General features: G+C 41.0%; 1 protein-coding gene across 1 annotated transcript in view; it reads left to right on the forward strand.

Annotated features, from left to right (window-relative positions):
- Positions 1 to 15969, forward strand: part of sim2 (SIM bHLH transcription factor 2) — a 55443-nt gene extending 39474 nt beyond the window's left edge. The window contains exons 8-11 of the mRNA XM_033639155.2: positions 323 to 470; positions 562 to 742; positions 922 to 1243; positions 13553 to 15969. Coding sequence (XP_033495046.1) covers positions 323 to 470; positions 562 to 742; positions 922 to 1243; positions 13553 to 14307 — 1406 coding nt within the window. The 3' untranslated portion in view covers positions 14308 to 15969. The remainder of the gene's footprint in view (positions 1 to 322; positions 471 to 561; positions 743 to 921; positions 1244 to 13552) is intronic.
- Positions 15970 to 27637: the final 11668 nt, after the last annotated feature.

Here is a 27637-nt window from a genome sequence, read left to right on the forward strand (position 1 = left end):
AAGTAGCCAGAAAAACAAACAAAACAAAAAATGGTTGTCGCAGGTGTTGCATTGAATTCTGACCTGTCAGATTCCATAACCCCTAACCCAAACCTAACCACTTAACAACTCACAAAACTCAATGCTTTTTAAAGTGAGTCTGGTACTGGGTCACAGAATCTGATGGGTTACAGATTCCAGTGTAACACAGGCATTAAGTTACTGTCAACTGAGAAAGGTTTCTTCTATTTCTTTGAATGACTAATGCACAGTGCTGATTATAAAAAGATGCCCTTGCTGTGTGATTCTGTCTCTTTGATCCTGATCTTTGTGTTCCCTCTAGTATTGGTGAAGGGGCAGGTAACCACTAAGTACTATCGTATGTTATCAAAACATGGAGGCTGGGTGTGGGTGCAGAGCTACGCCACCATTGTCCATAACAGCCGCTCCTCCAGACCTCACTGTATTGTCAGTGTGAACTACGTCCTCACGTGAGTAGGCACCTTTCCCATGTTATACTCCTTGTAAAACCTCCAGTTAAACCAGTGCAAAGATACACAGTGCCTGTCTGTTTATGCACAGTGACATCGAGTGCAAGGAGCTGCAGTTGTCTGAAGACCAGAGTCGAGCTGCTAAATCTGGTCTCAGTCCTTCTTCCTCTCAGGACCACCGCAAACAACTCAGAACCAAAGCAGTCAAGATGAGGACCAAACTCAGAGCAGCTCCCTATCCTGAGGTGGGACCTCCACTTGGTAGACAAAAGGTGATTTTTTTCACAGTTATGATAAAAAAATATTGTGTTGCCAATCTTAAGGAAAATAATATCATCTTAAGAATGTCGTTCAGATCTTGAGGATTAAGCTAAGTGCTACAAACACATATATATTTCTGTGTTTTCAGTAACCCACTCTATGCTGTTGTGTGTTTGTTTATGCATAACAGCAGCCCGCTGGCCTTCTCCAACCAGGATGCTTGAGCTGCTCCCCACAAAGGGGGCCGTGGAAGGAGAGATCCCCATACCCCCTGACCACATGCAGGGAAAGGAGCTCCAGTTTGAGCCCCGAAGCAGGCCAGGTGACTTGCGGCCCCACTTACAACCTGACCCTCCATTACCCCTACAATCACCAACATCTGGATGCTCAGAGCCAGCTGCCTAGCTCAGATCCGTCCTCTCAGCTGGCTCAGCAGATCATTGGCTCCCTGCACAGCAGGGGGTCTGTGGAGTGGAACATCAGCAGGCCCCCAGCACCCAACAAATACACAGGTACACTCTTTATCTAACAAAGTTTAGTCAACACACTTAAATCTCATGAAGTTGTAATTGTACATTCTGTAGATTTGTTTCCTGTATTAATTACATTTTACCTGAACATTGACCTCTGGCAATGTGCCCCAACTAAAGAAAAGAGCTCTGCTATTTCTGTTACACAAAGGTGGTGACACATGTGACCTAAACAACTATTGGCCTCTATCTTTTCAGTCAGTACTCTGAAAATCAGTGGTGCATTAGTAATGCATGCCTTTCTAGAGGAAAATACTCAGTGTGTTTACATGCACAGTTAAATGGAGCTACAGTTGTAGCTCAACTAGGCTATTTAACTGGACTACTGTCCTTGTCCCAGTGTACAAGCATGGGAAAGGACTTGATTCATTGACCGAAGTATGTTTGACTGCACTACGATAAGTAGCGACATGCTCCCTTTCAGCTTGTTATTATTGGACCTTTTTTCGTGTTGACCTATTACATCACAGACCAAACAATTTAGCTCCCACTTAACGTGTGCAAGCAGGTTGGAACGGGTGTAGAAAAGTGTCAGGTATGATGTGTGATAGAAGAGTACCAGCAAGATTAAAAGGAAAGGTGTACAAGACGGTGGTGAGACCAGCAATGTTGTTTGGTCTAGAGACAGTGGCGGTGAGGAAAAGACAGGAGGCAGAGCTGGAGGTAGCAGAGATGAAGATGTTGAGGTTCTCTTTGGGAGTGACGAGGATAGATGGATCAGGAATGAGTACATCAGAGGGACAGCTCATGTTAGATATTTTGGAGATAAAGTCAGAGAGCTCAGACTGAGATGGTTTGGACATGTTCAGAGGAGGGATAGTGAATATATCGGTAGAAGGATGCTGAGGTTGGAACTGCCAGGCAATAGGCCTAGAGGAAGACCAAAGAGGAGATTTATGGATGTAGTGAAAGAGGACATGAAGTCAGTTGGTGTGAGAGAAGAGGATGCAGAGGATAGGGTTAGATGGATGCAGATGATTCACTGTGGCGACCCCTAAAGGGGACAGCCGAAAGAAGAAGAAGAAGAATTTAGCTCCCATTTGCATTATCTGGTTGTGTTAGTCCAACTTTGAGAGATTCAATTTCAGTTGGTCTAACATGTTTACATGTATTTCAATAGTCTGGTTTTAGTCGGAATAAAACTATAAATTTAATTTCTCTTATGTCATGTAAACGCATTGAGTGTCCCCCAGCCACACTAGTCAGATCAAGTTAAACCTGGGGCCTGTTTCAGAGAGCAGTTTTAATAAACTCTGAGTTTAACCCATGCAGAATTTGCATTATCTCCCCATGTCAGCATGAGTTTTTTCCGGGTACTCTGGCTTCCCTCCACAGTCCAAAGACATGCAGGTTAGGATAATTGGTGACTCTAAAATTGCCCGTAGGTGTGAATGTGAGTGTGAATGGTTGTTTGTCTCTATATGTCAGGCCTGCAATAGCCTGGCTACTTGTCCAGGGTGTACCCTGCCTCTTGCCCAGTGTCACCTGGGATGGGATCCAGCCCCTCGCTACCCTCAAGAGGATACACGGTTATGGAAAATGAATGAACAAATAAATGTGTCTAACCCTGAGGTCTGAGATAGACAACTCAAGAGTTGTAAAACAGTTCCAGAACAGTTCCAGAACAGTTCAGTTCCAGAGTCAGTTCAGCCAACTCTGAATATGTTCACTCTGAGCATCAACTGAGGTCAATTAGTATTAGTGAATATGAGCTACACTCTCTCTTAAAGTGATAGTGCAGGTTTTTGGACATGAAGTTGTGTGAAACGCTGACCATCTGTAGCTCTGATGTGACGGTGTCACTACTCTCAACAAGCCTCCTGCTCTGAGAAATCGCCCGTAGCTTACCGGAGAAAAAGTAGTTCTGAAGATGTACAGGAGACACGTAACCAAAAGGTTTTAAGCTACAAAAAAGTATGCATGTGTTTTGTTAGACTATTTCAATAATTTTAAAACATCCCCGCATTAAGTCAGAACTTGCTATCAATTGGGACTATTTTCTGGCCAGTATCACTCCACTGTTCAGGCCCGCAAGACAGCACGGCAACAGAAATCAATAAGACAGTTCATCACCACGCCGTGCAGGTGCGCAGGAAAACTCCATCGGCTGTTTCCCACAGAGAACCAGCAGGCTATTATTAGTGAGGAAGAAGATGTACTAGCCCTATATATGCCAACGACTATAGCGCAGGCTCACGACACACCCTCGTCAGCTGCTGTAGGTAAACAGAGGAATACCAAAATGGTGCGAACAGCTGTGGGAATAAAAACATTGCCGGCTCCCAATTCCATCGGTTTCCTGTTACAGATGTAACCCGTAGGCAACTTTGACTTGTGTCAATTGGGATGAACCTCGCTACCACGCCGGCGAGGGTGAAGCAACTGCGCGTATGTCAGGCTCACTTCAGCTGCCCACAGATCCCGACGGACAGAGAAAACGCAATTTCCGCACTGCTGTGCACAAAGAGAGATATATTACGTAATACCACTCTATATAACGATGTCTGTAACTGATTGTCTGTAAAACAAAATGTTTGATTGAACTAATAGCCTGTTGTGTTGTGGAGAGTATTATACGTGGCCTCGTTTTACCGTCGGCATTTAGTTTATTATATTAGGCTAACTGCTAAATCCGTGACATGAGTAATCAATCACATAGAAATGTGAATTCATATGTGATTACGACAAGTCTCTGCTTTGTTCTGGTGGTGGGTTAGCCAAAGTTGCCTACGGGTTACATCTGTAACAGGAAACCGATGGAATTGGGAGCCGGCGATGTTTTTATTCCCACAGCTGGGGAAATCACAAGTTCGCACCATTTTGGTATTCCTCTGTTTACCTACAGCAGCTGACGAGGGTGTGTTGTGAGCCTGAGCCGGTGTTTGCGCTGTAGTAGTAGGTATATATAGGGCTAGTCCATCTTTTTCCTCACTAATAATAGCCTACTGGTTCTCTGTTGGAAACAGCCGATGAAGATGAAGATGAAGAATTCTCAGAGCAGGAAGCTCGCTGAGAGTAGTGACACTGTCACATCAGAGCTACAGATGGTCAGCCTTTCACACAACTTCATGTCCAAAAACCTGAACTATCACTTTAAACCAGAGAGTTAAGTCTGAGACTTGTTCTCCTTTTTATACCTAACTAGGTTTAGGACTTGGGAGAGAGTTGTTCATGTTTACACATATTTTTGGACTGTATAAGACAATACGAATAACGTATGAATTTTGAAAATGGCTGTAGCTTCCATTTATTTTGCTTGCCTCTTGGCATTTCTTAGTGCTGTCTGGGGCGCATCTGTACAACTTTGGTATGTTGAATAGCTTGTTAGGTTTTGTGTGTGATATTGTTCTGTTTAAGGGCTTGACTGTGAATGCACTGAAATAGTAGGGGTCCATGCCTGTGATCATATCATCTACAGTGGTGTTGCCATGGAATGGACAATAAGTGAAGCTTCCCAAAGAACACTCGGTAACACTTTACAATAAGGTACACAAAATTAGAGTAGTTACTGAGGAACTAATGAGTAGTTACTGAGAAACTAAGGCACACAAAATTAGAGTAGTTACTGAGGAACTAATGAGGAACTAATGAGTAGTTACTGAGGAACTAATGAGGAATTAATGAGGAACGAATGAGTAGTTACTGAGGAACTAAGCTACACAAAATTAGAGTAGTTACTGAGGAACTAATGAGGAACTAACTATTAGTTAATGGTCAGTTCTTCAGTAACCCCTGGTCAAATTTCAGGGGAGTAGTTACTGAGGAACTAATGAGGAACTAACTATTAGTTATAGAGGAGTTAATCATGACTTAATGATTAGTGAACTATTTATTTCATCAGTACAGAATCATTACTCAATGACCTGTCCATTAGTTAACCTTTTATGTCCTAAAGTAAAGTGACACATAATGAGTAGTCTTTCATTACTTCATCATCATCTTTACAATTAGTTCCTTAACAAAAAAACATCAGGATTCTTGAGAAAAGTTTTATTCATTATTTTCAGAACACATACACATTAATATGACCATCCATGTTATTCTGTAAGATGATGCCTTAAGGTGCTGACACACCAAACCGACATCAAAGAACTAGCAGCGACAAAAGCCAACTGTTGTGTCGTCTACGGCACCTCACATCGCCCTGTGTCAGTTGCATTTGACCACACTACAAAGACTCCATCCGATGGCCAAGTAGCACATACATTCTGCGCCTGCGTGAGAGGGAATAATACAAAAAGGGAAACCCGAAGTACGAGGAATGCAAGAGATAAATGAAGTAGTGGAGTGAGAGAGTGGTACATCTTGTTAGCCGAGGGGTTTCCTATCTGTGCAGTCGAGCACCACAGCACCTCCACGGACTATTACATCCAGACGGTCCCAGTGTTTCCTCCTCAGGCTCCACTTCACTCAGCTGCCCGACAGACCCACTGCTTCTTCCCGCAAGCACCGGTTAGCCCCGGTTTTACTACAGGCAAATTCACTCGCTACAGGGGCAAGGAAATAAAACCTGAACAGCCAATCAGAGTGATCTCTTTCACCAACAAGCTCTGCCACCGATTCAACATGCTCAGTCGGCCAAAAAGCCGCCGACGCCGAAGTGCTGAAGGTGCAGGACACACCGCAAAAACTAGTGACAGACGCTCACCGACGGCCCAACTTTCTCGTTGGCTTGGTGTCAGGGCCTTTAGAAATAAATATGATAGTGTGTCACATTTTAGGTAGGCTAAGCTTAAAGAATTTATCATGGGGGCTGCGTGTAAAGTACTTATGGAGATAGATTTGTTTCATAATTATGTGTGTGAACAGATTGACAATCTGTGTGTAAATGTGTAATCTGTAAATATAAAACACCTTTCACAAATACAAAAAAAGATTTGTAAACTCACAAAAATATTTTGCAAGTATAAAACGGATCTGCAAATACACAAATACATTCCACAAATAAAACAAAAATCTGTGAACACATTAAATTAATTTGCAAATAAATGAAAAGCATTTGTGAATATCTTCCTAACATTTACAGCTTTCAAACAGGCATTTGTGAACTCAGTTTTTATTTGTGAATCGAAAAAACATTTGTGGATCTCAGTTGTATGCATGTGGATTTGCTTTTTACACACACAGAGTTTTGAAACAAACTTTCCGCCAGTCCGAACAAAAATGCACTCGTATCACTCAGCCATTTTCGGATAGCAAGTGATCACCCAGCTGATGACATCATTTCTGCATGTCAAAGTAAGAGCACGCAGTCTTTCTATGAGCTGTTTTTTTTTTTTTTTTTTAATAATCAGCGATAAGTAACGTGCATTCATTGTTTTATGTTGATGTCATACAGTGAGTATTAGTGTGTGTTTATTTTTTTATGTATATTATCTGGCACACACTTTTGTATACATTTCTGTTTGAGTATGAAAGGCACGGTGGCTTGGCTGCTTCTTCAGTTGGCAGTTATCAGCCAACTCATCCTTTATATTTTTCATTTCGAGTAGGATTAAAGTCACAAAGCACTTCACATCTTATTATTAGTGTACTCTTACTAATGTAGTTGTAATGTCTGTGCTGAACCGCACCGTGTTTAGTGAGGTTACATCGTTTCAGTGAGGTTACCTTAACTGTTGTAAGATATGACAAGTGGCAACACCCTGGTTGAGGTCTTTGATAGAACAGCTGTCGGTGTTGGTAGCTGTTTTTGTTTAGAAATGTCGTATTGTAGTTTTATTGTTCATTGTTAATATGTAGATTGCACTAAGCTAACGTTAGCTACTGAAACGGCATCTGTTGCCATGGCAACAGTAAACATTCATGTTGCGGGCTGGGGGGACGAAAGCAGGGTGCAGCATTTTATACATTATAAATAGACCTGAAGTCAGTACCATCCAACCTCAAACAACTGTACTGTGAACAACGGTGTGATCAGTATACAGTACTTTACACGCAGCCCCCATGATAAATTCTTTAAGCTTAGCCTACCTAAAATGTGACACACTATCATATTTATTTCTAAGGCATCATCGTACAGAATAACATGGATGGTCATATTAATGTGTATGTGGTCTGAATAATGAATAAAACTCTTCTCAAGAATCCTGCTCCCTGTGATTTTTTTTGTTAAGGAACTAACTGTAAAGATGATGATGAAGTAATGAAAGACTGCTCATTATGTGTCACTTTACTTTAGGACATAAAAGGTTAACTAATGGACAGGTTATTGAGTAATGATTCTGCACTGATGAAGTAACTAGCTCACTAATCATTAAGTCGCGATTAATTCCTCTCTGAAATTTGATCACGAGTTAATGAAGAACTGACCATTAACTAATAGTTAGTTCCTCATTAGTTCCTCAGTAACTACTCCTCTGAAATTTGATCAGGGGTTACTAAAGAACTGACCATTAACTAATAGTTAGTTCATCATTAGTTCCTCAGTAACTACTCTAATTTTGTGTAGCTTAGTTCCTCAGTAACTGCTCATTCTTTCCTCATTAGTTCCTCATTCGTTCCTCATTAGTTCCTCAGTAACTACTCTAATTTTGTGTACCTTAGTTCCACAGTAACAACTCATTTGTTCCTCAATAGTTCCTCAGTAACTACTCTAATTTTGTGTAGCTTAGTTTCTCAGTAACAACTCATTCGTTCCTCATTAGTTCCTCAGTAACCACTCTAATTTTGTGTACCTTATTGTAAAGTGTTACCGAACACTCTCCTACCTGACTATTTAGAATGTACAGACATAGGCCCCTGTAGAGTTGTAGCAGCTCCTTCCCATTCCTCTTAATCATGGTGTCAGAGTTGTTTTGAGGAGCTAGATCTAAGTGATTAGTAGGAGCTTGCTGAGTAATTAAATTGTGCCCTTGACTACTGGTGACTTCTGAATATGTACCCACCCAGGCATTAAAATCACACAGATTATTATATTGGTATCAAAGGCTTTATAGAAACCAAGAAGTATGATTAAACTCTGCTTTGACTTCATCAGTAATCAGATCAGGTTCATTTCTGGACACTTATTTGACAAATACAATAATTTTAAAATACTTTATTTTAAATGTAACTTTACAAAACTTTAAACTTCTGTTCTGTGACCTGTCATCAACATTATTCATCTGTTACTACCTTTACATACATGTACTTTTGTCCCTACTTAACCTCAGCACTAACAAAATACCAAAAGGCTTAACAGACAGCAGCAGTTTAAAACTTCTGTCACAGAGTTATATTTCAACACACTAAGTTTCAACACACTGAAAGAAAATATTTTCTATTTGTCGTCACCTGAATATTTTGTTGAAAAAAGATTCTGCCAATGACTAGAACTGGTACTTCTTTGGTGGAAAACAATGGGATCATAGCATAAAGCCTCACCTAGTTCAAATTCAAAGTAGCTAACAATATACAGACAATTAACATTTTGTCCAGGCAAAAAAAAAAGAGGGTATAACAATGTACTGAATGTGTGAATATGACTGAAAAACAAGTCAACACAGACAGAAATGTCTATTTAGGAGCTTACTGTATATAATATATGTGGCCTTGCATGACCATTCCTCCAATTAAACGAATTTGACATGCGGTGTTCCGCAGAGCTCCATCTTAGGACCAATTCTCTTCAGTTTGTATACCACTCGGCAATATTATTAGAAATCACAACATCAATTTCCACAACTATGCAGATGATACTCAGCTATATATCTCTGTGAATTCAGAAGACTACAATTCAATCAATAAGCTGATAGCATGTATGTCTGACATAGGATTGTGGATGAATCAGAACTTTTTACCATTAAACCAAGATAAAACTGAGGTTCTTGTTATTGGAGCAAAAGCTGAAAGAGAAAAGCTGTCTGACCACCTAAAATCATTTGCAAAAAAGAACATGTAAAAAACCTTGGTGTTATAAATGATCCTGATCTTAACTTTGACCATCACATTAAAAATGTAATTAAAGTGTCATTTTATCACCTAAGGAACATTGCCAAAGTCAGACCGTTTCTCTCCCAGGCAGATACAGAAAATTGATTCATGCTTTTATCTCCAGCCAACTGGACTACTGCAATGCTCTTCTGTCTGGTGTGTCCAAGAAAGCTATTTCTAAGTTACAGCTCATGCAAAATGCATGCAGCATGTGTTCTGACAAAAACCAGGCAGAGAGCACACATCACTCTAGTTTTAAAATCACTACATTGGTTACCTGTCAGTCAAAGAATACATTTTAAAATCATTTTATTGGTTTTTAAAGCTCTAAATGGCCCTGCCCCATCTTATCTGTCTGACATGCCCAAAATATATGTGCCTTCAAGGTCCCTAAGATCCTCAGATTCAAATCTCTTGATTGTTCCGAAGGTTACAACAAAAAGGCCTGGTGAGGCAGCCTTTACTTATTATGGCCCTAAACTCTGGAACAGTCTACCTTAGGGTCTTAGGAGCTCTAAATCTGTTGAAACTTTCATACAAAATCTTAAGACACACCTTTTCGCCATTGTTTTCTTGAAATGTGTTTTTATGTATTTATGCTTTTACGAGGCATTTTTTATTCATGCTTTTATTTTGTTTTAATTTCTAACAAATGTCTTGATTGTCTTTTCTGTTCAGCACTTTGTGTTGCATTTTATGCATGAATTGTGCTGTATAAATATGGTTATTATTATTATTATTATTATAATTATTATAAAAACACTTTTAGAAAACCAAGCCATTGGTTTATCATTTCTGTACATTTATGACAGTCTATGCTGCCTGTAAGGAGTTTAAATTTACTGTGGATGTCTGGAGTGTCATTAACTACAAACACCATAAACCATTGAGCCAATCGCTTGCCATTGATTGGCTAAGAGGCCTTAGTGAGACAGGCCCTTTCTTTGAACTCAGGCTCGCATTGGCTATTGAGGCCATAGCAACAGCATTGGAAGCTCCTACTGGCTCAAGTGAGGAATTAATCAAAAGGTCAGGAGTTTGCCACCATTTTGACAGCAAGGAGTCGGTATATTTACACGCAAACAATAGAAAGTATGGATAATATGTGGAAAAATATAAATGCTTGAAATGATGCAGCAGCAGGTTGTGGATATCTATGGATGTAATTATGTGTTTGGACTAAATATTTCACTGGATTAAGATCATCTGGCTCTTTGGGAGTGTATGAACACTGCATAAGCAGCATTTTGTTGGTACGATAAAAGCTGTCCTTTACCTCGGCATGATATATGGTTGGTTGCCATTATAGTTTAATGGCGCTCGGTGGCGGCGGGGGAAAACATGGCGGGACAAGAACAAAAGTCTGAGTGGGGTGGGAGAGATGGCTGGTGGATGGATCCAACAAACATCGTCTTTCACCCGGGAGAGCGGAATTCATGTCCTGTAAGATTATAAAGCCAAAACCCTGTTCTTTTTCCCTAAACCAAATCACATAATTTTGTTGCCTAAATCCAACCACATGCGTGGAAACAGAAGTGTATTTTGAAAGAGGACAATGCGTGTAATAGGCATAACTTGACACAGTGTCCCAGAACGTTAACAACTAATGCTCCCAGGGTACTTTTCACATTGTATCTGGATGTGGAAGGTCCATGACCGAACGTCGATATGTGATGAGGTCAGAGTGAAAATGTGTTGTTCGAATAGGTTGTATGAGTAAACCAATTAAACAGCAGCAAATACAGCAATTGTTTACGTATCATATTCATCAAATAAAACCTTGCAAGGACCTGAAGACAGGACATGAGCCTTTGTGCCTGGATAGTGTGACGTGTGTGATTGTGCTGCTGCAGTGATCCTGCCTGATGCCTCCTGCTGCTGCTGTTATCATTAGTCATATACTTCTACTATTATTATACACATATGATTATTGTCACATACATATACTATCATATATTAATATATACCTACAACATATTGTACCACAATAATAATTATTATTGTAATATTATTATTACTTAAATTAATATTGTTGTAAGCTACTGTCACTACTGTCTGTACTGCATCTCTCTCTGTCTCATTTTCTGTATCATTTTGATCTGTTCTGTACGACATCTTTTGCATGTCTGTCCGTCCTGGAAGAGGGATCCCTCCTCAGTCGCTCATCCTGAGGTTTCTACCAAATTTTTTTTTTCCCTGTTAAAGGGTTTTTTGGGGGGAGTTTTTCCTTATCCGCCCTCTGAGGCAAATTGTTATTTGTGATATTGGGCTTTATAAATAAAATTTGATTGATTGATTGATTTCTGGCTCCCTGTAAAATCCAGAATTGAATTTAAAATCCTACTGTTAACTTATAAAACTCTAAATGGTCAAGCTCGGTCATATCTTAGAGAGCTCATAGTGCCATATTATCCCACCAGAACACTGTGCTCTGAGAACGCAGGTTTACTCGTGGTCCCTAAAGTCTCCAAAAGTAGATCAGGAGCCAGAGCCTTCAGCTATCAGGCTCCTCTCCTGTGGAATCATCTTCCTGTTACGGTCCGGGAGGCAGACACCGTCTCCACATTTAAGACTAGACTTAAGACTTTCCTCTTTGATAAAGCTTATAGTTAGGGCTGGCTCACGCTTGCCCTGTACCAGCCCCTAGTTAGGCTGACTTAGGCCTAGTCTGCCGGAGGACCCCCTATAATACACCGGGCACCTTCTCTCCTTCTTTCTCTCTCTCTCTCTCTCTCTCTCTCTCTCTCTCTCTCTCTCTCTCTCTCTCTCTCTCTCTCTCGTTTTCTATTACTGCATCTTGCTAACTCGGCCATTCTGGATGTTACTAACTCGGCTTCTTCTCTGGAGCCTTTGTGCTCCACTGTCTCTCAGATTAACTCATACCGCAGCGGTGCCTGGACAGCGTGACGTGTGTGGTTGTGCTGCTGCCGTGGTCCTGCCAGATGCCTCCTGCTGCTGCTGCCATCATTAGTCATTAGTCATACTTCTACTGTTATTATACACATGACTATTGTCACACATGTATACTGCCAGATATTAATACATACTTTCAACATATTGTACCACAGTAGCCAGAACTATAACTATAATATTATTACTTTCAATAATGTTGTTGTAAGCTACTGTCATTACCTGCATCTCTCTCTCTCTCTCTCTCTCTCTCTCTCTCTCTCTCTCTCTCTCTCTCTCTCTCTCTCTCTCTGTCTCATTGTGTCATACGGATTACTGTTAATTTATTATGCTGATCTGTTCTGTACGACATCTATTGCATGTCTGTCCGTCCTGGAAGAGGGATCCCTCCTTAGTTGCTCTTCCTGAGGTCTCTACCGTTTTTTTTTCCCGTTAAAGGGTTTTTTTGGGGGAGTTTTTCCTTATCTGCTGTGAGGATCATAAGGACAGAGGGATGTCGTATGCTGTAAAGCCCTGTGAGGCAAATTGAGATTTGTGATATTGGGCTTTATAAATAAAATTGATTGATTGATTGATTGATAAACAGTGTTAATTCTGACAGCTATTTTAGATTAAGTCTTAGTCTTGAGATGAAAATGGTTATTAGTTTCAGTCAAATTTTTATCATTCATAGATTTAGTTGACAAAAATTGGCTGCATGCTTTACTGCCATTCAGCAACTAGAGAAACATCCTGGCAACGACAATTTACTTAAGTTTTCCAGCCTATTGCTCATGCAGCATTTGAAGACAATCACAAGCACAGCTGTTCTTGGCTTTCAACGTCCGATAGTTCACCAGTAACATTTTCATCACATCTTGTCTCGTCAGCAAAAATGAAGCATAGATTTCGTCCTAGTTTTTATTATCAAGATCTATTTTTAGTTTGTCATCATCTTATTTTTGTCGCGGAAAAAAGGTTGTTGACGAAAAATTGACGTTTCAATCAACAAAATCCAAGCACTGGTTTTAAAGATGTGGTACATCACCACTCACAGCAACAAAAAGCTAGCAACTAAACACTGCTGCTAAGAGGAAGTAAATTGGAAACATTTAAAAAAGGTTTAGCACATTTTGTAGATCCACATATGTCCATATAAAATATGTGACTGTGGTTTTCAGATTTGTCTGCTTAGGAGAGCGTTTACAAAAAGCTTTATTTTCAGAGGTGGAATGCTTTATCAATGTGAATGTGTAAGGCCTCAACACAGAGAATAATGTGTGTCACTGGTTAATATGTTTTAGGTGGACAGGGAAATGTACATGGACTTTGACATCATGGCACAACCTACAGAATGTATCAAATATCTTCAGACCAGATTCACTGACACACTGACATTTGATTTAAAATATGTCTCCTGCCTCCTCTGTCTGTCAGCAGAAGTTCTGATGTAATTTTAGCTTCTGAATATTGTGTTTTTCTCATCAGGCCCTGTGTTGACAGCTGACCGGAGGTACCCTGATGAGATCTACTATGATTCTTCCAGCAGCACAAACCCACCCTCTACCAACAAGCTGAAGGAAGAACCCTACGAACATTACACACTTGTCCACAGGGAGGTGTCTGAGGTTCGTCCATACCCTCGTCTTCATGCCACCAAGGAGAATAAGCCTTTTGGCCAGGATGTCCAACATTATACAAGAGGTACTGAGGGCCCTCGAAGTGACCGGGCCCTTGCCTGCCCTTTGCTCAGTGGCCTTGTACTGGGTAAAGGTGATCAAGGTGGCTCGCTGCACAGTGCAGGCCAGCCTCTCCCTGTGCACATGGCACTAGAGCAGAAGAGAAGGCTGTGTTTGATGGAGGCTCCCTACAGTCACCCAGCTGCAGGATATCCACAACCGACTGATGGTCGCCAGCAGCATGGGGCAGCTGCAGAGCTGCAGCCCAGGTCTGCTGAGGAGGACCGGAGAATGTTGATAGGTATGGGTGTTGGGGTAGGACTTCCAGCCCAATCTCCATACATGTCTTTGAATTTTCATAAAGTCTGGGGCAAACACAATCCTATTAAAGCCACCCCTTTAGCCACACTGAGCCATATACCAGATGGCCACATTTACCATGGTAAAGAAACAGCCTCTTACAGCTGTAACAGCCAGAGTCCCAGCTCAGGCTCATCGCCTGAGAGCCATAGAGAGATGCCACATTACATTGGCACATCTGTTATTATCACAAACGAGAGGTGACCCAGAACAGAAGCTCGGAAGAGCCATGACTCTGAGTGCTTCAAAGACTCCAGCCAGACTCATTTTGCTTGGATACATCCATTTTGCACTTCTGCAGGATAGCGTGATACCCAATAGAACTTTACAGATGAGTTGTCCTTCATATAAAAAATCAGCCTGAACATGTTCTTTAGAAAATGTAATACAGCTTTTGCCATAATTTTGTTAACTTTTTCTTTTATCATTAAAATTATTCAACCCAAACCCAAATTTAGGGCCTAAACATTATAGGTGATTTGAACCTTTTTTGTTTGTTTGTTTGTTTGTTTGTTTTTTAAATTTCACACATGGAAGTACCTTGTTCAGCTTGGTGGTGACAGTCAGAAGTGTTTATGCTGAAAATATGTGTGTGGATTTTGGATAGAAAACACAAGGCGAGAATGAGAATCAGTTCTGAGTGAAAAGGAATGTTTCATAGTGATGTCAGGCATACACTAGTCAACTGAAAAATCTCTCGAAACCTTTTAAATACTTTTTGAAATGATATGGTTGTGCAGTGTAGTATAACTGTGTTTATGATAAGGTGCAGCCTCACAGCATGAGCAGCAGGCCTCTAGTACGACAGCTCTTGAGTTTTATTTATCAGGCAAAAATAATTAATGCGGGCAGATTTTTTTTTTTCTTTAAATGTACTATTTATTCAAAATGATATATGTATTGCATCACTTACCAGGCATTAACACACACAACATATGGTGCAACAAGGTGGGCCAAGACATTCTCACCCCAAGTAGTCACATATTGCTGCTTTGTCAGTGGCCTTTCACATCTACATATTATGTGCTAGGTATCCTCCTCTGTCTCTGCTCAGCACATGGTTAGGTTTATAATTTAAAAAAATGCTTTGGTTTGGTTTGATTGAGCTGATGTTGCGGAGCTGTGGCCGTCCAGGTTATGTAAAGTTGTCAGCACAGACCCTCACGACCTGCTGACTAAGGGGGCTCTGCTTCAGTTGCAGCTCCTGACAGGTTAGGGCTGTGTGATGGTACAACTGGGGGTCTTGTTTTTAGGTGATTGTAAAATTTAATTTTTTTTTTTTTACATTTTCAATATTGGGGGTATTGGCCAAGTTCAGCATTATAGGCACTGTTTGCTATCTTTCACTGGACATGCAGGATGTTCTTACAGAACTCTGTATGGAAATATTTTAATACTGCTTTGTCCCCTTGATCAAATTGGTGATTACATTTTTGACTGAACCAAAGGACAGAATCATGGCTGTGGTTTTAAAATGAATCTACATTCATACGGTTTGTTGGAGCCATCCACCACCCCCTCCTGCCTGCTCTGTAACGACTCTAGCTGTTTATATGAAGTCCTCACCAGCAGCGTTTCAAAGTGATGCTGTCCAGCAGCAGATCATATTGCCACGAAAGGTGCCATCTAGTCAACCAGTGGCACACCATAACACCACCAAAGGTTATATCTGGCTGCGTTACAAATTGATGCTGCCTGGCAGCATATCGTACCGCTTTGAAAGGTGGCTTTTGCCGTTGCTGTCTGATGCCGATTTTACTGACAGAGCAGCAGTTTTTGACGACTTTGGAATGAGAACAGACTTAGAATTGGTTATCATAGAAACATGTTTGTCTACTATAAAATAAAGATTATTTTAAAGGAAAACTATGGTTTATTAGAACTTGTGTTTTATTTCCATACCTCTGCTTCTGTTTATTATGAAGACACTGTCCTTACCAAGCCAAGCTCTGCAAACGTGGTGACATCATAACAAGAAATCTTTAGCTGACGTGAGGCATCCATGTATGTTCAACTTTTCAGTCACTTACAACTAATTAATTGTCAAGGCAGCTATTGTCGCTTTCAGAAAAATGTGTAAGTCATAATCATGAATAAAATATTGAAAAATTTACTTCAGAAACTGGTGACAAATAAATCTTCAAGATTTAAAAGTTACGTTTTGTTTAATAAATTCTTACTCAAACCACCATCAGTCAGCCGGTCAATGTCCTCTCTGCTCTTCCCTGGACAAAACTGTGCATATGTACTGACAGTAAGTGGTAAACTGACTGAATGTGGAAAACATATTGTTAAAATTTCTCTTATTTTTCCTAAGATATCTCAGACTGTGCATGATCTGTTTTGTAAATAGATGAACATTTTCATAATGTACTTCTTTACACTAAAAGAAAGGGAAACATTGAGAGGTGATGTTATTTGTGGGTTATTATGTAATGGTGTTACTGGTCTGGTCCACTGGAGATCAGACAATGCTGTGTGTGGCCCATGAACTAAACTGAGTTTGACACCCCTGCATTTAAAGAGGCAACAGATAGCATATTTTCCTAATATATATCATTATGAAAATAATGTGGGTTGCACAGGGTAGTGGCCACAGTAAAATCAGACTATCAGCGTTTACATAAATTACTTAGTGGCTTTGCAATCTTTGTAATAAGCTTCTGCCACTGGTGCCGAAATTTGGCGGAAAAAATCTGTTTTACGGCAGGAAACGCGTCATGTATTGCGAAATTGGTCGGTCAGCCAATCAGGGACTGGAGAGGGTCCTTATGAGGAGCTGGGCATGAGATAGCTGAGTCAAGAGCACAATGGCAGACGGACAAAGTTTGGAGACAAGTGAAAAAGGGCCTAGCAAAACAAAACGAGCTCCTCTGTCTGAGGAGGCAAAGAAGAGCAAAAAGGAGAGTGATAAAAGAAGAGGAAAAAGAAGAGTAAAGCTCAGTCAGGCGTTCAAGAGATGGAGGGAGCTCTGTGACCAAAGAGGCTTCAAAACTGATGTCCAGCTAGCTTTCTTTCCAATGGATCGGTAAGTAACACGGCTAAATGTTAGCTAGACGAGGGGGACAACCCTCCATTCCAAAACACCGCCATTTCGAAACACTGCCGTTCGAAACCACCCCCACTCTGAAACTGATTTTCAAGTCCATATCATAGGCTGACCAAACGTCCTCTTTTGCCCGGACATGTCCACTTTTCACGTCCCGTCCGGGGCGTCCGGGGCGTCCGGGGGGGTTTTATAAACTGATGATAATGTCCGGTTTTCCATGTGTTTGTGTGTGTGTGTGTGTGTGTGTGTGTGTGTTAGAGTGCGGTACGGGCCGCATATTTCTGTCCGAACCCGAGCCGAACCTGACATTATTTAATGACCAAAGCACTGACTTTGTGTCACACAGTGGTTACAGGCTATTTAACAGGCCGGGCGTGCGCCGTGGGTGCTCAGCTGAGGGAGACCTCCGTGTTTGAGACGGGAGCGGGAGGCGGGAGGTCCGACGCTTCCAGCGAGAGGAGAGGGAGAAATAAAACAAAATAAGATAAAATAGGAAAAACCTGTCTCCCTCTTTTATTTTATTTTCAGCGTTTAATCAAGGCGGAGCCTGGCGGCTGGAGGTCCGATACTTCCAGAGAGGAGAGAGATAGAAACAAACAGCCAATGTGTGTCTGTGTGTGTTATGTTCAGGTGTTGTCACGTAAATGACAGCGCCCAAGCAATAAACAGGACAGACAATAGGATTTTATTTATTTTTACACTACATTTTCACTGAAAGCTGACCGAATCCGACCCGAGCCCGAATACAATTTATAGCTACATTTTTGACCAAACCCGCCGACCTGTCGGGACCCGTCGGGCTCGGATCGCCACACTCTAGCATGTGTATGCGTCCCCTATTGGGGCCTATCTGAATTTCTGTCTTTGAGAGATATTATTTTGTAATATAACTGAATTTTCTATCCATACATATAAATTTTAAATATATTAAAATTATAAGGCATCTTTGAGTAAACTGCGAGTATCATTTAAGTAGGCTATGTCGTGGCCGGCTGAGGGTCCTCTTTTTTGGAAATCAAAATATGGTCACCCTACCATATCAAGTTTCCTGCATCAAACACTGCCGCCCGCTCTCCGGCCGCACTTGCACAATTCTGAAATTCGTTGTACTGCAAAAGCTTGAAATGAATGTTCATCTCAGGGCCGGTTCCAAAAAATAATGACTAGAGGTGCATCTTAGGTCAGAGGGGATGAACATGCCCGGCACATTATTCAACACTAAATTATGCATTTTCCAGTCATTTCAAGTTGGATGATACCAGCCAAGCAAGAATATTTAAAGTGTCTTTCAAGTGCTTTATTGCAGCAATATTGTAGCAGAACAAAGAAAAGGCTACATTTAGTCTGGGCTACCTCACTCATCAGTCCATCTAGCAACAGATGTTTCTTACCCTGAAAATAAAACATAGAAATTCAAACTAGGAATTCTATCTATAACAATCAGTGTTGTCAGCTCAAAACCATCACTGATTGTTATAGATAGAATTCCTAGTTTGAATTTCTAGTTTTTTATTTTATTTTTTATTTCAGATTTGCACAAACAGTATAATGTGGTAGGACACACAAACATTATTAACTTCTTCCTACCCCTTTGAACATGACACATACCATCTAACTTACTCACCAACTAATTTATTGTATTGTTTATATGCCCTATTTTTGTTATTTGTTTTTCTGTGTCTTTTTTTTAAACATGTTTAGTAAAGCTGAATTAAAAAAAAAAAAAAAAAAAAAAAGCTCAAATAAAATAAAAATAACCTGTGTGGTCCATTTCATCTAGCAGAAACCGCCATACCACAGCAAAAGGTGCAGGTTTTATAGAGTCTTATGGCTCCTCTTTACCTAGGTCGTCGGTTGGCGGTGCTTTGGATGAGCCGGGCGCCTGCTCTGGGGCTGGGGGTGAAGGCAGCGGCTCAGGCGGGAGTGAGCAGGACGAGGCTGCCGCTTGCTCCCCAGCAGCTAGGCTAACTTCACATCGAGGTCGAGTCTCTGTCTCACCATCGTTGCCGTTGTCTGACTTGTTGCTGGTTGTGTTTTGCTTGAACCATTTTCGAATATCCATGGCAATCCCGTTAACGTTATTTGTGTTACAGGCTGTTAACGGTACAGCAGAAAGCTGCGTCATGACAGACAGCGTTGACAGTGACGTTACTGAAGAAAGGCAGGAATTTTATTTAATTACCATTGAATTAAAACTAAACTGGCAAATAGAATACGGACTTCACTATCAATGTGTTCTATATTGTTATGTCAACATTAATTTTTTTTTTTTCCCACTCTTTTCAACTGAGCATGCAGACACATAAAATAAGGGTGCAATGCATGCTTATGCACCTTCGTAAAACCGGGCCTGGTTCATTGTTTTTTACTGAAAATATGTCACTGTCTTCATTTATCATGTGTAATTTCACTAGCAGCAAACACATTTAAAAGGAGACGCTTGTCAAGTCTTTTTACGTACGCTGTCCGTGGTGCTGAAATCCCCACTCCCGGCCGCACTCCCAGCCGCACTCGCACAACACGTATCCCCGGGGGGCATACGTGTTGTCCCCCCCTCTGGTCAGACAAACTAGTGATAATCTGGCTTCTGGTCGGAGTAAATATATTAAATGCATTTATAAAATGGAAAGGTGAAATCAGTCAGTCTGATTGTTTCTTAACTGTGATATAATGAGCATATACCCACGGCTACAATTTTAAAGCCTTACAGCATATCACCAGCTAGAAGCAACGATGTAGGCCTATCCATGACAACAATAAGCCGAGTGGAGCTGTAGTTGCAGGGGGAGGCTGGTCGGAGCAGATCTGTGATTGATAGCTAAGCAGCTAATTGCATTTTTTCAGTAAAGTCTTTCACAAGCAGAAAGAAGCATCAAAATTGGCACAAATACTCCTTGGGGGATGTTCTTTTGATAAAACCCATTAGCCACACAAAAATCAAGATGGCTGCCATTTTTTCCAAGATGGCCGCCAATTCAATCCCAGAAATGCTATTTTGGGGGCAACTTTGTGTAAAATTGTCCAATAAGTATAATCTTGATATCTAATCATACATGTTTGACCACAGAGAAGCCAGATTTATTGTATTGGAGAGGCCAAGAAGCTTCCTTCTACCATATTTACTCATGCTACATATCTACTCCACTGTTCCATCTGTATACTCCACTGTTCCATCTGTATGAGCGCTCTGTGATCAGGGTGGCTTTCCTGATCCCTCAGAACCCTCTCATCCCCTCCATCACTCATTCAGTCTCCTCCCATCAGGCAGGAGATACAAAGTCCCACTGGCCAGAAAAACAATTTACAAAAAATCATTCATTCCAACTGCAATAACAGCCCTCAACAGCAGAGGAATTATAATGCTTTGATCATGACTTGCTGCTGGTCCTTTTCTTTTCTTTTAAGTGTCAATGTTTTGTACATGCACCTTTTTTGCGTGTTTTTTAGATCCTGTAAATGTCTTGGATGTGTTTTAAATGTCTTCTGTGTGTGTGTACACCTGGTGTTGAGCCCTGTCGAAAACAAATTTCTGTTGCCTTTGGGTTCCAGACAATAAAGTTTTCTATTCTATTCTATTCTATTCTATTTCAGCCATTGAAAGAAAATATTATGCTTACTGATCTCTAAGCTGCTAGACATGGCATAGGAGAGAGTGGCTTAAGATGAGCCAGTGGGTAAGTTGACTCACACACTGTTTTTAAATTAGTTTATAACCCTAACCCTAACCCACAACACAACCGTTCAGCCCGAGTTAGCTATATAGCTAATTAACATCTGCAGTCTCTGTGGCTTCTCTGCTACTGTGCAATTTGTTGTCATGTGACCATAAATTCACGAAGCACCCATCATTTCTATCTGGCTGTGATGGAGAGAAGTTCATGGGAGAAGTGGTAAGTATTTTTTTACACAAGAAACTTTTTTGAATTTTAACTTATTTTGGAACCGCCCCTCCTTTTATCGTCATGACGGACTTCACCCGAGCAAATTAGGAAGCTGCATGTTAGCAGCCAACATACAGCATGTACACACAACGCCACTCACACATGTGTGACTGTTTACGTGCCTGCCACTTCTTCTACGGAGCATTCCATTGCCTCCTGCAGCTCCCCCTACAGGCTCCAGCTGCCACTAACCTCTACAGACAATCCCTCCTGGTTTCCTATTGCCCGAACTACTGGGCTTGTCTCTACTGTCCCACAAACTCCCGCTTTCATACCTGTAGTAATGAATAACAGACATCACAAACGTCAAAACCACACAACCCACAATTTCCAGTATCTGTAACCACTGTCACAGTCATCTACTGTCTGCAAAGCTGGTCCCAAGTCTCTTAAGCTGGCGTTGTTGAATGCTCGCTCGATCAATAACAAATCATTTCACTAGATTTCATGTTTTTCACCGAGACCTGGCAAAGGGATGAAGATTATGTGTCCATGAAGGAGCTATGCCCGCCTGATTGTGCATTCATATGTGCCCCAAGGACCAGTGACCGCAGTGGTGGCCTTGCTTTGTTGCACAAAGTTTCTCCTTGAGGAGAGTGAATTGTGGAACTTTTACCTCATTTGAACTGCTAATTTCTAAAGCTGGCCGCTCTAACCCGTTTTATTGTATTTTAATTTATCGCCCTCCTGGTATTAATGGCGCCTTTCTGGCTGAATTCAGTGACTTTCTGGCTTCCATCACTAAATTTCAGAGAATTTTAATGCTTGGGGATTTTAATGTGCCTGTAAATGACACCACAAACACCTTTGCTAATAATTTTATAAATCTCACCGAATCTTTTAATTTTGTTTAAAATATCAATGGCCCGACACACATTAAGGGAAACATGCTGGACCTTGTTTTTACACTTGGTTTGGACATTGATTGTATCATCTCTGAGGAGCTGCCCGTCACTGATCACAGCTGCATTCTGTTTAATTTGTCTATTATTTCTGATTGTTCAACCAGCAAGCGTACGAAACTCTCCCGTATGTTAAATAACCTCTCTGCTGAAAAATTCTCATCTGCTTTGAACAGTGTGGTGCAGCCTTTTGGTATTAATGTTAACGTTGACTCCCAAGTTTTAACTTTTAACTCACACTGCTCTGCTATTCTTGATAAGATTGCTCCTTTAAAGTCTCGAACTATTCCCGCAGCTAATCCCACTCCCTGGCTGAACAACAACATCCGTTGCCTTCGTCGTAATGTCGGAGAGCTGAGCGCTTGTGGAAATCAACCAAGCTTCATGTACATCGTCTTTATTTTAAAGAACTGTCAGCTGAATTCAATTCTGTTGTTAGGGTGGCCAGAGCCTCTTATTTTAAAAATCTCATCATCTCCAACAGGAGAAATGCCAGGGTCATTTTTGACACCATAAGTAGCATTACTGCTGTGCAACCGCCTGCTCTACCTGTGTCCTCTGATGAGGACTGTAGTAATTTTTTTAATGTTTTTTTGTGAATAAGGTTGTCAGTGTCAAGGCCAGTATAACACCCTCCTCCTCCTCCCTTCCTGATCCTCTCAAACAACAGTCAATTATTGACAATTTCTCACCTGTCTCCTTACAAGACTTAGCAGATCTTATGTGTACTATGAAGATCTCTTCTAGTCCACTGGATATCCTGCCTACAACTTTGCTGAAAAATGTTTCCAGCACAATTGGTCCATCTCTGCTCTCCATAATCAATAGCTCACTGGTTTCTGGTTGTGTCCCGTCCCATTTCAAGCAAGCGGTTGTTCAGCCGCTACTCAAAAAGCTCAATCAGGACCCCGCTGTTCTTAGCAACTACAGGCCCATTTCCAAGTTGCCCTTTGTATCTAAGATTTTAGAAAAAGCAGTTGCAAACCAGTTAGTGACAGCATTGATTAGTTACAATATCTTCGATAAATTTCAGTCCGGTTATCGTCAGTTACATTCCACAGAAACTGCTCTTCTCAGGGTCTCCAATGACATCATGATGGCCTCCGATGCCAGTAAATCCACTATCCTGGTTCTGCTTGATCTCAGTGCAGCCTTTGACACTGCTGATCACCACATCCTTTTAGACAGGCTGAGGGACAGGGTAGGCATCTCAGGGACCACCTTTCATTGGTTTAAATCCTATCTGTCTGATCGATCCTTTTCTGTGGCTGTTGGCATTCTTAAATCAGAGTTTGCCCCCCTTTCTTGCGGGGTGCCCCAAGGTTCAGTGCTTGGGCCTATCCTCTTTACGCTATATATGCTCCCTCTCAGAGATGTCATCAGCAATTTTGAAGGTATCTCATACCATATGTATGCAGATGACCTCCAGTTATATTTTTCTTTTAACCCTGATAGGACCGATGGAATTGAGTCACTGCGCGATTGTATGAATGTAATTAAGGACTGGATGGCTACTAACTCCCTTCAGTTGAATGCAGCCAAAACTGGGATTTTAATTATTGCACCTGACGCCTCAGCATCTAAAGTGGCTAGCTGCTTAGGGTCCCTTAGTGCAAATGTGCACCCTTGGGGTCACATTTGATCAGACCATGCTTTTCAATGACCACATCAAAGCTGTCACTCGCTCCTGCTTTTTCCACCTCAAAAACATTTCCAAACTCAGATCCATGTTAACTTATTCCGAGCTAGAAATGATCATCCATGCTTTTATTTCCTCATGTCTAGATTACTGTAATTATCTTTTCACCTGTCTCAATAAAACTTCATTAGACTGCCTCCAACTAGTCCAGAATGCTGCCACCAGGCTTCTGTCCAGATCTCATAAGTTCACTCACATCACTCCAGTCCTGGCATCCTTGCACTGGCTCCTTGTTAATTTCAGGATCCAGTACAAGATGTTGTACTGGATCCTGTTTTTGCCAAATTTAAGGAAATTCCCTCAAGTTGTTCACAGGGACACAGTGACCTTGACCTTGGACCACCAAAATCTAATCAGTTTGGTGTTGAGTTTAAGTGGACTTTGTGACAAATTTAAAGAAATTTTCTCAAGGCCTTATTGAGATTTAGCATTTAGAGAGTGGAACAGATGGACATCTAGATGGACAACCAGAAAACATGATGCCATGGCTATGGCTACCACCGCCAAATAGGCATAAAAATGTAGCCACTGGCTTGTTTTTGGTTAAACTTCCAATAAACTAAACCAATCCGATCAGATTCTCTGTTTTCCTGTAGTCTTTGGACTGAAATAGATTCAACTGCTCACTTTCGTAGTCTTTTTGAGGTTGAAATGAAAACCTGCATGCTGTGGACTTCATGGCCCTTCACCATCACAGGGCTCTAGACTGTAACATACCTTCCATTGGACATTTGTGGAAAATTTGAAAACATTCCCTCAAGATATTCTTGAGATATCGCATTCCCAAGAATAGGATGGATGAACAGACGAACGGATGAACTGACGAACAGACGGATGACCCGAAAACATCATGCCTTCAGCCACGGCTATCATCAGTGCGGAGGCATGAAAACAACAACCTGCAACTTGACAGAGTTCCACAGCTTTGTGAAGAGAAGGATTACAGTGTCTTGTAAAGTGTAAAGCTTATGCAGAGCTATCCACAGGCTCAATCTGTTGCCAACAGTGTATCTACTAAATATGGACCTACAAGGAACTAATCTTAATTTAGTATCAGCACTTCAACATTTTTTTTCTCAGTGTTTATTTATTTATTTGTTTATTTGGATCCCCATTAGTTGGTGCCAAGGCAGCAACTACTCTTCCTGGGGTTCATGTACAAAAATGTCCAGACTACAAAATTAAAAACAACATGCAATGCAATACAACAACAAAAAACTACACAAGATCACATAACCATGCCCACCCCACCCCCATACATATACACATTTATATACATATAATTTATATAAATACACACACACACACACACACACACACAAAACTGTGTCAATAGTGTTTTATATAATAAATAAATAAAAAAACAAAGGAGTAAATAATTTATCTATCAACTCTGTGAAAGCCCAGTGACATTAGTATCATCTTGTCATTGCACTTGTAGCGGAAAACCTCCAAACTATTCCAGACTGTATAAATTGGGTATTTTAAAGAAAAGCGCTCACTCATGCAGGGTATGAATAAACTTGCCTCACTACAGAACATACTGTAACCCTGATGACTTCCATATTGGCATGTTATTTTTGAGATACAAGAAAGAGGAGGACTGTAATGGAGGTTGTAATGAAGCACAGGGGTGCATCCACTTCCAGCAGTGTGCATGTCTCCTTTGACATTTTCACTTCATCTGGGGAGAACAAGCCAGGAGGCCCAGGTGCTGAAGACAAATGAAGTGTCATCAAGTAGCTTTGGGACAGACCTCAGAGAAATAATCAAACACACACACTTGCACACACATCATCACCACATATATAAACACAAACAGAGCATGGTGTAAAGTTGCAGCAGGGGCAATCTCTCTGCTAGTCAAAGCTTCAGGATGAAATCCATCCTCCCCTCTGCAGTTAGTACACACATAGTACAGTTGCTTACTTTGTGTGATTATTTCTCCTCAAGGTATTACCATCTGAAAAATAATACTATTCTACACTTCTTGTGAGGACTCTCTCTCTCTCTCAGACACACACACACACACACACACAAGTGAGCAGTGAGCTATCATGCAACATGCTGGCCTAACCATTAAAAGCAATTCAATGTCTTGCACTAGGACATTTAGACACAGGACAGGAAGAGGCAGGCTCAAACCACCAACTCTGTTTTTAGTAGATGACCCATTTTGACTACTGAGCCACAGCCACCAAATATAATACATTGAATTAGCTTCTAGGGGCTGTTTACAGGCTGTGAGATCACCAGGGTTGGGGTAGGTTTGCATCCTGTCTTGCTGCTAGCAAGTGAAGACAAAGGTTGTGTCCAAAAACATTCAGTCAATATTCCCTACTTACAAATGAGGAACTTCAATATATACTATAATGAGCCAATTGGCAAATCCCCCCACTTTTGAACCATTGACTTTATAAATAATAGACGTAGGTACCATAATGTTACCCCTCATGTGTGGACTCCTGCTTTGAAGCCTCGAGTTCAGCATTTCAGCCATCGGCATCTTTTTTTGGAGCCAGAGGTGGCCATATTTGGGCAAGAAGGTGGAGCTGTGGAGGAATGAGTGGTGGATCTGACTGAGAAGCCCAAGACACCATCGGCAGCGAGCATGTCACTCAAAGTGAGTCCTGGAGTTTACTGCTCGTTTGGACACTACTCAGGTCATTTTCACTGCACTATTATGTCATTGCTGTCGCACAGTTAAAACATGCCATATCAACGTTGGCTGGTGGACCATCGATAACAAATACTGACATGTATATTTGTGATAAATACGATATTATACCGAGCACATTTGCCCCAGATTGATATATAATATTCTAAAGTACTACAACCTGTGCAACCTGTCCTACTAATGTAAGTAATTTTCCGTTGACTAGAAGTTTGTTTTACCAGTTAGTCATGTAATAACTTGTGCATTTAATGTGTAACATTATGTACTAAGCCATTACAGTACTCATCACTATCTAGACACCCAGCAAATTATCTAGTATCTTCTGTACAGTAATATTAAGCACTAGAGAAATATTAAATGACCCTTCGTTAAGCCCCACCCATTTGTGATGATCTGTCAAGCTATCGGAGCAAGCATGGAGCCCACACTGTCACTAACTGCACTCTCTGAAGAAATTTAATCATAGTTTTGGAAAAATGAAAAAGCAATTTATGAGGGAAGCAGACAGAGAGGTCTACAAAATGTGTTTGGAGGATATATCCAGGATGTGAAACTCACTTAGCAGCAAAAACAGGTTCAAAAGATAAAGATAGTTAGAGGCTAAAGCCAAACTATAGGCTGCAGCTGACAGTGTAAAAGTGAACCACCACATCACTGGCAATCGAGACAGAAGAGAATGAATATAAAGGGAAACTTTGCTGATATTCAACCAGCTGTGTGTCATCACAGTGTGTGCAGATGAAAGGTGTTTGGCTTACCCCTGTGCTGCCGGAGGGGGCCTGGACGCTGGCGGATAGGTAGGGAGCTCTGGGGGAGGCCAAACACTGTTCATCTGAACACACTGTGATGACACACTGCTGGCTGAATACTAGCAAAGTCTTTGTTTCCCTTCGCTGGTTCACAGTAGCATATAATAGTTAGGATGGATCTCAGTGTACACTATTATGACGGGCCCTTGTGCCAGATTTGGGTTGATGCAGCTACCATATATTTTAAACCATCGTAACGCTGACATTGGACAACATCAACATACATATCACCAATCATATATATCATATAAGATAAGATACGATAAGATAAGATAGATAAGATGAACTTTATTGTCCCACAAGTGAGAAATTTGTCCTGGGCTTGTTCACCCATGCTGCAGCCACAAAAAGCATTCAATTCCATAAGAACATACATACAGACATCTTACAATAACATGACTTCAAATCTGTGTATGAAATTATTAAGTGGATTTTTAAAATGTTAATAGTTTATAAA

This window comes from Epinephelus lanceolatus, chromosome 11 (genome assembly GCF_041903045.1).
Source record: "Epinephelus lanceolatus isolate andai-2023 chromosome 11, ASM4190304v1, whole genome shotgun sequence".
In the NCBI taxonomy this organism is placed as follows: domain Eukaryota; kingdom Metazoa; phylum Chordata; class Actinopteri; order Perciformes; family Serranidae; genus Epinephelus; species Epinephelus lanceolatus.